Consider the following 15,082-nt stretch of genomic DNA (forward strand, 5'->3'; position numbering starts at 1 on the left):
TCGGGATAGGAACTGTATATTTATTGAAAAAAATCCACATATAAAGTGGACCTCTACAGTTGAAACCCATGTTGTTGAAGGGTCAACTGTATTTTCTTACAAAAAATCACCTAGCAAGATCATCCATAAATCAATATGATATATTCTGACACATAAATGGCATCATTTTATAACCTTTTGATATTTTGTAACATGTGACTAGTAAATACTTCAAAACAGATTACGTGGAGGTTTTGCTGTAAGGTAATTTCTGGGGCTTATGAATTATTTTACAATAACTTTCTTCTAGCATTTGTAGTTTGGTACCAATCTACTGTATTTAGTTTAAGAGCTATAATACATAGGTCAGTGTGTTAACATACTTAATTCCAAAGCCTACAGGAGAAATTTTGATTAACTTGCCTAATAGCTCTTGAATACAGTTTAAAAATTATGTGATACACCAAACTTTTACAAGAAAATATTAACTTCTAAAATAATTTTTTCTTTTAGAATTTAAGACACATTTAACATGGATTTTACAATAAAGTTTATTAGCTGTTCTCCTCTTTCTCATGAATGGAATGGATAATGATGATAATTCTTTACAAGTACTCATTTAAGAAATTGTAATATGGAGGTTTCAAAAACATATTTAATAAACAATGCCAAAAAAGCAATGGGCAGCTAAACAATATTATTAGTATAAAAGACCAGAGAAATTGATTTCTGAAATATCTTCCACTAAAATTTCTTGAAATTGCTCACTGTGAATATTTGCACAACTCCAGTACAGAGCAGCCAGGAGAGATGAAAAGTTGTGCAGTTTAAGGGGGAAAACAAACATAGGGGCTTTTGACTGTTTGCCTATTAATGAAAGGAGAACTGGAAGAGAGGCAGAGGACCAAATTCAAACCCAATGACAAGAACAACAGTAACAAAAATCAACCAACCAGGAACCATTTGAAAACTTTTGTCGAAAAGAGGAGAACACACGCCTATACTTTTACTTGTAATCTAATTTCCCTAGAGGTTTCTTCCCATAATCACTTTCCATAACTGTTTTCAGTTCACATGATTAAGGAAAATAAAGTCTAATCAGTTAATATTTAATTTAAAAACCAAACAAAAAGTTAAGAGTAGGTGGCAAAAGAAATATATTTTAAATATATATGTTTGTGTGTGCAACTATGTGAAAATAATTCCCATAGTTACAGAGTTTAAAGAAAGTTTCATATATATATTTATATATATATATATTTTATTATAACAAAATAGGCAGTTATTGTGGGTAAATATTCATTAAAATCTGACCCCTAAGATTATGTTTAAAGTTTTGGACTATGAGTTGGACTCCTTTTACATTGTCATAATGACTACTATATCATCACTGTAATGTCTGTTTTTTCTGTGTTTATATCTTTGAAATTTTCTCAACTTTATGTGTCAAGGGTAGCTCCCCTAGCACCTAAACATGGCCTCAATTCAGAAATGTGATGCTCATTATGTACGGATAATTTTTGTGAGACACTATAAATAGTGTTGTAGAAGTAGGTTAAAAACATTTAAACACTTATCTCTAGCAGATATTTTGGGAAAAAACCCTCAAACAATAAAAGACATTAAAAACTCTTATGAAAAATGAATATCCCTTGTAAAATTATGAAAGTTAACCCAGACATTAATTTTGAAATTAAAAACATGAATCTCCTTATTTCTCTATAATGAAGTATTTGTTGTGATAACAGAAATCAATTGAGGAAAAAATCTGAGAGATAATATATTGACCAAACCATGCTATTAAAGTTAAGCGTGCATTGTTGCTCCAAGTTTACTAAATCATTGATTAAAACCACTTTCCTTTTATGGATATTGAAATCTGAAAAAAATGTATATAAAGCTTTTTTGAAAATCTTTTAAAGTTACTTTCCCTTAAACATTAAGGAATTTTACCACAATTTCCTCATCTTTCCAAATCCTTAATAGCTGGTCAGGCCATTCCATCTTCAGTTCTGAAAAATGGCCACAAACCAACAGTGACATAAAATAATACAGATGCTACCACTTGAAGAAAACACTAGATATCAAAAATAAGTGCAACTGCAGACCATGATGAGTGGGATATGATTCAAAATGGAAGGAGTACTGAAGACAGACTCCAAAGGGCAAAGAAATGTCAAAGAAAATTACATCATAGGAAAGAGAAACAGAAACATCAGTCCTCATAGCTTTTCTTTTGCTGGAACCCAGATGTAAGGACCAGACTGTTCTTCTATGATCTGCTTCACTTGGTTATAAATGTCTTCCAGAGTATCACCCTGTACAATAGCTGTAATGAAATCAGAAATCTCCATTAATTGTCTATCTTTTCCATTATAATTATTGATGAGAGTAAAAGCTAAATCTTAGAAATAGTTATTCATCCAGGAAGGGATACCATTTATGTATTTTTGCTTAGTAAAAACTGCTAATTTCATTAATTTTCCTATTTGTAAAATATAAACAATTTATTTTAAAAACTGATCAAAAAGTGAGACCTGGTAATTTTTACTTTGTGTATTTGGGAAATACACACTGAAGTATTATAAAATGTTAATATTAGGGGAATTAGGGTTAAGAGTATGTAAGAATTACTGATACTGGTCTTATGATTTTTCCTTAAGCCTGCAATTATATATGTATATAACTTAAATCTATATATAAACATATATATCTATATAGAAATATAAACATATATCTATAATAATCATATATATATATAAATCTATATATATACTTATGTATACAATTTAAATGTACATAGGTTGTAACACCATGGCACTTAATGGTACTTTTTGTTAACACTAAAATAAGCTTACCATAATTTCAAACAAACAAATCACAGTAACAACAAAAACCTGCTCAAAGATATCTAAGGAAAAATTAAAAAGACAAAAGGAGAGATTACTTGGGAACTGCTACCCAACTCTTCTTTTAAACAAATAATATCTTAAAATGGATCAAGATTTTTAAAGACTAAAAGTCAGTTTCACAGAAGAAATAAAACCTGAGTCTATTTTTCTTCAGTAATATATGAATTATTTTCCTGTGCATGCTGTCCCAATAACCCAAGAAACACCAAATTTCAGGACTCCTCATCACTACTACCTAGGTTAGATGTATTATTCTGAAAACGATAGTATTACTACTGGCAGATGTGGGCATAGTTCAAAATCCATTTCAATGGATCACTTTATGGCTGTAAAGCAAAATTCTATCATAAAGGCACTGCCACATGTGATGCCAACCTGTGAAATGCTCAGTAAATTCTTGTTCCAGCTTCATGGCTCTCTCAAACGTTTTTCTGGCTTGTTCTTCTGTTAGACGCTTATTCATTTCCCTATGAAAATAAATTTAGAAATTGGTAATTACTATGTTTTAATACTTTTTGAAGAAAGATGATAAAAGACATAAAACAAAATCATGAAAAGTTAAGTTCTACTGAGAGTGAATGTCATTCAAAACTAGATTCAGCCACTGAAAATGTAGCTATATACTTGGAATGACAGAGAAGAATTTCAACACATCTTTGTATTGGCTCAAGGCAGGCAAAAAAAAAAAACCAAAGAAAAAGAAAAAGAAAAGGAAAAACCCTAAGATTTGATAGTTTTGACTTCGATAAAAACTTCCTATCAAAGTATGACTTACAGATCTACCTACTGATTCAGATAAAAAAGGGAACAAAAACACTGAACAGCACTATGAGAAGGCCATTAGGAAAATACAGTCTGGGAAAAAGTACACAAAGAATCACTTAGTTTTTTCAATTAATAGGTTAAAAAAGGAGATGATGTTTGAATCAAATTCCAAATAAGGTCTGTTTGTGACAATATGGAACCTGATTGAAATTGAAAAACATACACAAAACCTGCAAAATAATCAGGAAAATTTGAACTGATGATATTGAGTTATTAAGTATGACATCATAGTGATGTTTTTAAATGAGAAATTCCTATCTTTCAAATACAACTGAAATATATGGATGAAATCATATAATGTCTGGGACTTGTTTCAAAATGATCTGGAGTGGAAGTGTAAGGAGGTGGGGGACAGTGAAACAAGACTGATCATGTTAATAATTATTGTTGCAGCTGGACGATGGGTCATGGGAGTTTGTTCTCAAGAGGGAGAGCTTTCAATATTTCACCATTAAATATGATGTTTGCTTTCATATTTTGTTGACCTTCATGATTTTAAGAAAACTGTTACTCAGTTTTTAAAATGTCTTTTGTCATGAATAGATGTTAATTTTATCGAATGCTATTTCTGTATTTATTAAAACAATCATATGCTTTTATTCTTAAAATCTGTTAATGTGGCATACTGCAGTGATTTAAAAATTTAAAAATTGTGGTAAAATAGACATAACATAAAAGCTACCATTTTTACATGTACAGTTCAATGGCATTAGTACCTTCCTTCATGCTGTTGTATAACCATGGATACCATCCAACCCTATGATTATTTTTGTCTTGTAAAACCAAACACAACACCTATTAAAAACAACTCTCTTCTCACCTACCCCCACCCCACCCCTGGCAACAACTATTGTATTTTCTGTCTTTATGATTTTGTCTACTCTTAAGTACCTCATATAAGTGGAATCACATGGAATTTGTCTTTTTGAGACCGGCTTATTTTACTTAGCATATCTGCAAGGCTCATCCATATTGTACTGTATTGTAGAATTTCCTTCCTTTGTATGGTTATACCACATTTGCTTATCCATTCACCCCTCGATGAACATGTAAGTTTCTTTCACGTTTTAGCTATTGTGAATGTTAATATGAACATGGGTGTACAAATACAAAGTTCAAGACACTTTCAATTTTTGAGTGTATATACCCAGGAATGAAATTGTTGGATCATATGGCAATTCTATTTTTAATTTTTTGAGGAACTGCCATACTATTTTCCATGGTAGATGTACCATTTTACATTGCTACCAACAGTGTACAGGAGTTCCGATTTTTCCACATTGTTGTCACCACTATTTTGTTACTATTTTTTTGATGGTAGCCATCCTAGTGTGTGTGAAGTGGTATCGCATTATAGTTTTGATTTGCATTTCCCTAGTGAAGAGTGATGTTAAGAATCCTTTCATGTGTTATTTCATTTGTATCTCTTCTTCGGAGAAATGTTTATTCAAGCACTTTATTTTTGAATTAGGTTGTTTTCCTGTAGAGTTTTAGTAGTTCTCTATATATTCTGTACACCCTTTATCAGATGATTTGCAAATATATTTTCCCATTCTGTGGGTTGCATTTCTATATTGTATATTGTACCATGTGATACAGAAAAAATTTAAAACATTAAGTCTAATCTTTTTCTATTCTTTTGATACCTGTGCCTTTGAAGTCATAACCAAGAAATCAGAGACAAATCCAATGTTGTAAAGCTTTTGTCCTCTTTTTTATAAGAATTTTATTTTCTTACATTTAGGTCCTTAATACACTTTGAGTTAGTTTTTGTATATAATGTTAGGCAAGGGTCCAACTTTCTTTTGCATGTGGATATCTAGTTTTCCCAACACCATTTGTTGAAAAGACCATTCTTTCCTCCTCTGAATGGCGTTGAATCTTTGTCAAAAATCAACTGATTAGCCCTGGCTGGTGTGGCTCAGTGGATGGAACAATGGCCTGCGAACCAAAGGGTCACCGGTTCGATTCCCAGTCAGGGCACATGCCTGTGTTGTGGGTCAGGCCCCCGGTAGGGGACGCATGAGAGGCAACCACACATTGATGTTTCTCTCCATCTTTCTCCCTCCCTTCCTGTGTCTCTAAAAATAAAAATAAATAAATCAACTGATTACATATGTGAGGGTTTACTTCTGAGCTATTACATTCCATTGGTCTATGTGTCTATGTTTAGATCAATACTGCACTGTAATGATTACTATAGCTTTGTAGTAAATTTTGATATTCAACTGTGAGTCATTTTTTCTGTTCTTTTTAAAAGACTGTTTAGGCTATGTGGGTGTATCTTGAGTCCATATGCATTTTACTATGGGTTCTTCTATTTCCACAAAAAGGGTAATTGTGATTTTGATAGGAATTGCAGTGTACCTGTAGATTATTTTGGGAAGTTTGACATTTTAACAATAATTAAACCTTGCCCTGGCTGGTGTGGCTAAGTCGGTTGGAGAGTTGTTCTGTAAATGAAAGGTTGCAGGTTTGATTCCTGGTCAGGGCACATACTAGGTTCTGGGTTTGATCCCCAGTCTGGGTGCATATAGGAGGCAACCAATCGATGTTTCTCTCTTACATTGATGTTTCACTCTCCCTTCCCCTCTCCTTCCCTCTCTAAAAAGCAATGAAAAAAATGTACTTCAGTGAGGATAAAAATAATTAAACCTGCACATGCACATGGAACATGTTTCCATTTATTTTTATCTTTTTAAATTTCGCCAGTGTTTTGTAGTTTTCATTGTACAAGTCTTTCACTTCAGTTAATCTGCAAACATTTAATTCTTTTTGATGTAATTGTAAACATAATTGCTTTTGTAATTTCATTTTCAGATTGTTCATTATGTATAGAAATGCAACTGATTTTTGTGTGTTGACTTTGTGTGCTGCTGTTTTGTTCAATTTAATAGTTCTAATACCTTTTACGTGGTGTCTTCAGAGTTTTGTATAGGTAAGATCATGTTATCTACAGAACTAATTTTACTTCTTCCTTTTCAGTCTGGATGACTTTTTTTTTTTTTTCTTAACTGGGACAGTTTTTATCTTTGATCTGGCCAGAACCTCCAGTACTATATTAAATAGAAACGGTGAAAGCAGGCATCCTTGCCTTGTTCCTGATCTTAACAGAAAAAGTTTTCACTTTTACCACTGATTATGATGTTTGCTGTGGGTTTTTCATACATAGCTTTTATATTGAGGTAGTTTCCTTTTCTTCCTATTTTGTTGTTTTTATCATGAAAGGGTGTTGGATGTTGCCAAATGCTATACCTGCATTAGGTGAGATGATTGTGTGGATTTTCCCCTGCATTTTGATGATATGGTTTATTACGTTGATTTTCATGTTCAATCATTCTGGCACTACAGGAATAAATCCTACTTGGTCATGGTGTATAATCCTCTTAATATACTGAATTCGGGTTGCTAGCATCATGTCACTCATTTTTTCATCAATGGTCCTAAGTTATTTTGGTATGTAGTTTCCTGATGGCCTTGGTATCAGGGTAATACTGCCTTTATAGAATGAGTTAAGAGTGTTTCTTCATCTTCAATTTTTTGGAAAAGAATGAGAAGGACTGGCATTAGATTTTTAAAAAATGTTTGGTAAAATTCACCAGAAGCCCTCTAGTTTAGGGCTTTTCTTTGTTGGGAGTATTAAATTCCTGATTCAGTCTCTTTACTAGTTACCTATCAACTCAGATTTTCTATTCCTTTGTGATTTAATCTTGGTAGATTTTGTGTTTCTAGAAATTTGTCTGTCTAGGTTATCCATTTTTTTTTTTGCAAAATTGTTCATAGTACTCTTGTAATGATTTTATTTCCATAGTATTAGTAGTACTGTCCCTACTTTTATTTCATATTTTAGTAGTTTGAATCCTCTCTTTTTTCCCTTATTTCATCTTGCTAAGATTTGCCATTTTTTGTTGATCTTTTCACAGAACCAACTTCTGGTTTCACTGATTTTTCTCTGTTGTTTTCTATTTTTTCCTTTACACCTTTTAATTATATTTCATTGATTATGCTATTACAGTTGTCCCAGTTATTCCCCCTTTGCTCCCCACCCCCATCAATGCAGCACCCACGACTCCCTTAGGTAATCCCCCCACCATTGTTCATGCCCATGGGTAGGTTCTTTCGGGGGCTCCATTCCCTGTAGTTTACTTTACACCCCTATGGCTATTCTGTAACTATGTATTTGTACTTCTTAGTCCTCTCACCTTTTTTAGTTTATTTTTTAGAGAGAGGAGAAAGGAGGTAGAAAGAGGAGAGAAACAGCAATGCGTGGATGACTCTCGCTTGCCCCATACTGGGGACCTGGCCTGCAACCCAGGCATGTGCCCTGACTGGGAACTGAACTGGTGACCCTCTGGTTGGAAGGCCAGTACCACTGAGCCACACCAGCCAGGGCTCCCTCACCTCTTCACTCATTCCCTCATAACCCTCTCCCATCTGGCAACCATCAAAACACTCTGCATATCCATGATTATGTCTCTGTTCTTCTTGTTTGCTTAGTTTGTTTTTTTATATTCAATTGTTGACAGATATGTACTTATTGCCATTTTTTTGTTCATAGTCTGGATCTTTTTTTTTCTCAAATAAGACCTTTTGACATTTCATATAATAATGGTTTGGTGATGATGAACACCTTTATTTTGTTCTTGCCTGTAAAGCTCTTTATTCACCCTTCAATTCTAAATGATAGCTTTGCTGGGTAGAGAAATCTTGGCTGTAGGTCCCTGCTTTTCATGACTTTGAATATTCCTTGCAAATCCCTTGTAGCCTGCAAAGTTTCTTTTGAGAAATCAGCTGATAGTCTTATGGGAATCCTCCTGTAGGTAACTAATGGCTTTTTTCTTGCTGCTTTTAAGATTCTATCTTTAACTTTTTCCATTTTAATTATGATGTGTCTTGGAGTAAGCCTCTTTGCTTCCATTTTGTTTGGGACTCTGTGCTTCCTGGACTTGTATGTCTATTTCCTAAAGCAAATTAAGGAAGTTTTCTTTATTTTTTCATATAGATTTCTTACGTCTTGCTCTTTCTCTTCTTCTTCTGGCATCCCTATGATTCCAATGTTGGACCTCTTGAAGTTTTCCTGGTGACTGCTTACACTATGCTCTTTTTTAGGATTCTTTTTTCTTCTTGCTCTGATTGCTCCTTATGTTGAAAATCATTGATTCTCGGCTTCATCCACTGTACAGTTGTTACCCTGTAAATTGTTCTTTAATTAGCGTGTCTTTCATTTCTGACTGGATCTTTTCTACGCTGTTGAGGTCCTCACTAGGTTCCTTGAGCATGCTTATAACCAGTTTTTGAACTCTGCATGTGACAGATTGTTTATCTCCCTTTTGTTTAGTTTTTTTTTTTCTGGAGTTTGATCTATTCTTTCATTTGGGCCATGTTTGTCTCCTAGTTTTGGCAGCCTCCCTGTGTTTGTTTCTATGTACTAGGTGGAGCTGCTATGACTCCCTGTCTTGGTAGCATGGCCTATAGGGTCCAGTGGCACAGCCTCCCCTATTGCCCAAACTGGGTACTTGAGGTGCGCCCTTCATGTGGGCTGAGTACATCCTTCTCTTGTAGTTGAGCCTTAGTTGCTGTTGGCAGATCAATGAGATGGACTTATCTGCAAGGCCTGGCTGTGACCACTGACTACCAACCTCTGCTGTCCGTGGAGAACCAGCTGTGCAGGGGCAGGGTGGTGGTAGTTTGACATGGTGTGTGGCTGTCCACTGAGTGTGCTGGCCCTGGGGCTTCCCAGACAGTGCAGGTAGAGGTCAGCCCCCACCTCTGTTTTGCCTAGAGCCACCCTGTCTGGGCTAAAAAGCAGTCTGAGATGGTTGCTACTTATGCTGGGCTTGGAGATTTCCAGGTGAAGCCAACCTGTGAATCTAGGCTGGTTGCTGCTAGTGGCCAGCCTGCAGCCACTTAGCACTGAGTTTACAGGGGCTCCAGGCTCATTTGCAGGCTCAACATATGCTGGATGTTGCTTGTTTTAGAGGATTTAGGAAGTTGTGAAACATGAGCCAGTATCAGCCATTCATATGGAAAAGCAGCTTGAGTGGGTCCGTACATTGGGTGGGACGGAGTCTCTGGGGATCTCCAGGGCAGGGCAAACTGTGTTAGTCAGATTGATGGAATCTCAGATATGGCACCAGTCTGCTGGCTCTATGGGGGTAGGGTTCAGAAAAGGTACAATGTCCTTTGCCTGCCTTTCTTTCGCCCAGCTCTTGTCTTGATGCCAGACACTTCAGTTTCTCCCTGCATGCCACTGGTGCCCTTCAAGCTGCTACCCCAGTACTGGAGCTCAGAGGGAGTGAGTCTGAGTAAAGTCCATGTATGGGTTCTTTAAGGGGAACTGCATGAGACCCCAGCAGTTTCTTTTACCAATTCCATCCCTGCTGATTTTTGCAGCCACAAGTTATGGGGACGTATCTTCCTGGCACTGGGACCCTGGGCTTGGGGGTCTAGTGTGGGCCTGTGAGTTCTCTTCAGCGATATCCCTCCCAAAATTTTATCCACTACATGTGGATGTGGGACCAGCTTGTTCTGCATCTCTGCCCCTCCTACCATTCTGGATGGATGTGCTTTCTTTAATTCTGTAGTTGTCAGACATCCATTCAACTCGATTTCTGATGGTCCTGAGTGATGTCTGTTCTATATTTTAGTTGTAATTTTGATGCGGTTGTGTGAGGAGGCGAGTCGTGTTTACCTATGTTGCCATCGTGAGTGGAAGTTCTCAATTCTCTATTTTGTTGATCTCTGCCCTAAGTTTTATTTTCTTCCTTCTGCTAGCTTTGAGTTTAGTTTGTTCTTTTTCTAGTTCTTAAGTTATAGTTAGGTTGTTGATTTGATGTCTTTCTTTCTTTTTAATGGAAGCATTTACAGGTATATATTGCCCCCCTTAGCAATGCTTTTTCTGTGTCCCATTGAGTTTTGATGTTTTATTTTTCATTCACTTCTAAATAATTTCTAATTTTTCTTTGTGATTTCTTACTTGGTAAGACTGTGTTAATTTTTACAATTTTGTGAGTTTTCCAGCCTTACATTTGCTATTGATTTCTAAATTTAACCTACTGTGATCAGGGAAGATACTTTGATGACATTTACATTTTAAAACTTAGTGAGACAATTTGTTACCTATGGGGTAACCTGAAAAACATTCCCATGTGAAAATGAGAATGTATAAAGGGTGGGGCAGAAGTAGGTTTACAGTTCTGAGTACATGAAATAGTTTATTCTTGTATCATTATGTATTAATTACTGTATTATTTTCCATATGAACTGTAAATCTACTTTTGTCCCACTCTGTACTCTGCTGTTGTCGGGTAGAGTGTTCTGTATGTGTCTGTTAGGTCTAGCTGATTTATTGTGTGGTTTAAGTCTTCTATTTCTTAACTTATATTCTGTTTGGTTGTTTGATCCATTATTGTGAGTGGGGTATTGAAGTCTCCAACTACTACTGTAAAACTTTCTCCCTTTAATTCTGTCAATTTTTGCTTCATATGTTGAATAATGTCATTAGTTACATGTTTATAATTATATCTTCTTGCCATACTGAATCTTTTATTAATACATACTGTCCTTGTTGCATATAATCTTTTTTGATTTAAAATCTATATTGTCTGATATTAGTATAGCTACTACTGCTCTCTTTTGGTTACTATTTGCATGGAATTAGAAATGGAGCCTGAAGATGAGACAGAACTGCTGCAATCTCATGATAAAACTTGAATGGATGAAGAATTACTTCTTATGAATGAACAAAGAAAGTAGTTTCTTGAGATGGATGCTACTGCTGGTGAAGAGGCTGTGAAGATTGTTGAAAAGACAAAAAAAGGTTTAAAATATACATAAACTTAGTTGATAAAGCAGTAGTTTACTTTAATTTTGAAAGATCTGCTATGGGTAAAATGCTATTAAATAGCATTGTACATATATATATTTTTAAAGATTTAAAAAATTTATTTACTTCTTAGAGAGAGGGGAAAGGAGGGAGAAAGAGAGAGAAAGATCAATGTGTGTGAGAGAGATCAATCGATTACCTCTCGCATGTCCCCAGTTGGGGAACTTGGCCTGCAAAACCTAGGCATGTGCCCTGACTGGGAATTGAACATGTGATCCTTTGGTTTGCAGGCCACCACTCAATCCACTGAGCCACACCAGCCAGGGCAAAATAGCACTGTGTATTATAAGATAAACTGTTCATGAAAGAAAGAGTCAATTGATGTGGGAGACTTCACTATTGTCTTATTTTAAGAAATTGCCACAGCCCTCCCAGCCTTTAACAACCAGCACTGTGATCAGTCAGCAACCATCACATTAAGGCAAGAACCTTAAAATGGTCAAAAGGTTATGACTTGCTGATGGCTTAAGATGATGGTTAGCAATTTTTAGCAATAAAGAATTTTTCAAAAAGATTTTATTTTTAGGGAGAGGGGAATAGGGGGGGAAAAGACAGGGAGAGAAACATTGATGTGTTGCCTCTTGTCCACCCCCAACTGGGGACCTGGCCTGCAACCTGGACATGTGTCCTGACTGGGAATCAAACTGGTTACCCTTTGTTTTGTGGGATGATGCCCAATCCACTAAGTGTCATCACTCAGGGAAGCAGTAGAGTATTTTTTAATTAAGGTACATACATTGTATTTTTAGACATAATGTTACTGCACACTTAGCTGACTACAGTATAGTGTAAACATAACATTTTTATGTACTGGGAAACCAAAAAACTTGTGTGATTCACTTTATTGCTATATTTGCTTTATATAGGTGGTCTGGAACCAAACATACAACATCTCTGAGGTATGCCTGTACTTTCATGTGTACTTGGAGATTGTTCCTTCTCATTACTGTAGAACAGCTATTTTCAACCTGTGTACCGCAAGAATTTTTAAAACATGCAATACATGACTATGCAGAAGCACTGACCTCTTTTCCCTTAGACTGTCAAATAAAAAAATGACAAAAGCCAACATGACAATAGCCATCCAGTGTGAATGAATCAAAACTGTACCTATTTTTTCTCAGATTGGCAAAAAACTTAATTTTTGGTCTGCTGCAGAATTTTGGTAGTTTGTGTGTGCCATGAGATGAAAAAGGTTGAAATCACTGCTGAAGAATATTTCACTGTGTGAATATGTCATAATTTATGTATTTGATAATGGGCATTTGGATAGTTTCAAGGTTTTGGTTTTTTTTTTAATAGTACTTATATCAGTAATCAAGTATGTCTTTGGTAAACATCTGTAAATATTTCTATTGAGTATACATCTAGGTCTACCAGGTCTAGACTACCAGCTCTTAAGTTATGGTATGTCAAGCTTTAGGAGATACTATAAAAAGTTTACCAGTGAGGAAATACCAATTTATACGCCTATCAGTATTAAGAGTTTCAGTTGTTCCACATCCTTGCCAACATTTGATATTTTCTTTTTCATTTTAAGTATTTTGGTGTGTGGGTGGTAGTGTATGACACTGTGGTTTTAACTTGCATATGATTAACTGATCACCATCCCATGTTTACTATTTGGATATCCTCTTTTGTTAAGTGTTCAAGTCTTGCTCATTTTTCTATTGGGTTGCCTGTGCTAACCTTTTTAATGTCTTCTGGATGTGCAGTGAAATTCTCATTTTGATTCCTAATATTATTTGCCTTTTTAATTTTCTTTCCTTGACCTTTCTTATTAATATTTTATAGTATTTTCAAAGAGAACATTTTTGGTTTTGTTGATCCTCTCCGCCATAATTTTGGTTTCTCTTTATTTAATTTCTACCTTCTTTGAGTTTACCTGACTGATCTTTTTCTAACTTCTCAAGATCTTAGATTTTCAACATTTCTTTCTTAATATTTGACACCCGACATTCTTTCCTAATATTTAAGGCTGTGGATTTTCCATCACCAAGGCTGCTGGATCCTCTAAATTTATTTACTTGTCAATTTCATTACCATTTAGTTCAATACATTTATTAACTTAGGTTGATTTCTTCTTTGACCCGTTCAGAAGTATAATGGTTAATTTCCAAATATATTGAGATTTTCTAATGATCTTTTCATTATTGATTTCTATTTTAATTTCATTGTGGTCAGAGAATATTTGTTTTCAATCATTTGAATTCTGTAGGTTGGCATAGGGTTAGTTTTGGCAACTGTTTTATGTGCACTCCAAATAAATGTGTGAATTTTGCAGATGTTGAGTGTAGCATTCTATATGTGTCAGGTAAAGTTTTAAATTTGTGTTGTTCTATATCCTTAATGATTTTTTGTTTCTTTTCTTATTTTTATTACTTCCTGACTAATGTGTTAAGTTTTCCTACTATGATTGTGGAATTATTTTTTTCCTGTACAGTTAGCTCTAAGTTTGTGTTTATATATTTTGAAAGTATGCTATTAAATGTAAACAAATCTCTAAATATATCTTCCTGATATCAGTGAAACTTTTATTTTTACGAAATCTCTCTTTTATGTCTCTATTAATACCTCTTGCCTTAAACTATACTTTGATAGTAATATAAACCAGCTTACTTCTGCTTGGTTCTTGTATGGTATATCTTTTTTCTATTCTCTTTCTTTTGCCTTTATTTAAGATGTGTCTTATGAAAGCAACGTATGTTTCATAATGCAATATCCCAAAATACGTTACCTTGGTATACTATTTTAAGATAAATGAATTTGAAAAATGGCAGGTGTAGGTAAAACTTTGACCTTCCCAAGAAGTGGGTCATAAGAGAGGGATACCTCCCTATACCTGGAGAAAAGTAGCATCTTATCTCCAAAGATGGAGGGATACTGAGAGGAATTTGAATGAACAGGACCAAGTTTCCCCTAGTTTACTACTCTTAGCTCACATCCTATGTCCTATCACATTTTCCTATGACTTTCTACTCTTCATCAAACCTAGTATAAAAATGCTCAGATTTAACTATTTCTTTGGGTCTTCAAATACTTATGAAGGCTTCCATGCCACGAAAAAATTAAATTAAATAAATCGATATGCTTTTCTCTTGTTAATCTATCTTTTGTTACAGAGACTGACTCAGCTTAGAACCTAGAAGAGTAGAAGGAAATTATTTTTCTCCTCTTCTACAGAAGGAACATATAATTGCTTTTTCTTCAGCCATTCTGATAATCTTTGTTTTTAAATTAGACTATTTAGTCTATTATTTAATTAATGAAATATTTGGGTTCATTCATGAGTATACCATATTACTCTCTGCATTCTTGTTGTCCCATCTGTTTTTTTTTATTAGCTATTTTCTCTCTTTTAGTTTTTTAAAAATTCTATTTCTTATCCTCTAATAGTTAAGTAGTTATACTTAAGTACTTATCATTTTATTCTCTTAATGGTTACTCAGAGCTATACTGCTCCATTCAGTAGGTACTACCC

At 34.7% G+C, this 15,082-nt stretch overlaps 1 protein-coding gene across 8 annotated transcripts in view; it reads right to left on the reverse strand.

Moving 5' to 3' along the window:
* The window catches only part of DLG1 (discs large MAGUK scaffold protein 1), a 319,299-nt gene continuing 304,217 nt past the window's right edge, over nucleotides 1–15,082 (reverse strand). For all 8 annotated transcript variants that reach the window (XM_045185871.2, XM_024577978.3, XM_024577976.3 and 5 more), the window contains 2 exons: nucleotides 3,267–3,358; nucleotides 1–2,308 (listed from right to left, as the gene is read on the reverse strand). In XM_045185871.2, coding sequence (XP_045041806.1) covers nucleotides 2,202–2,308; nucleotides 3,267–3,358 — 199 coding nt within the window. In that variant the 3' untranslated portion in view covers nucleotides 1–2,201. The remainder of the gene's footprint in view (nucleotides 2,309–3,266; nucleotides 3,359–15,082) is intronic.

This window comes from Desmodus rotundus, chromosome 2, assembly GCF_022682495.2.
Source record: "Desmodus rotundus isolate HL8 chromosome 2, HLdesRot8A.1, whole genome shotgun sequence".
NCBI classification, from domain to species: domain Eukaryota; kingdom Metazoa; phylum Chordata; class Mammalia; order Chiroptera; family Phyllostomidae; genus Desmodus; species Desmodus rotundus.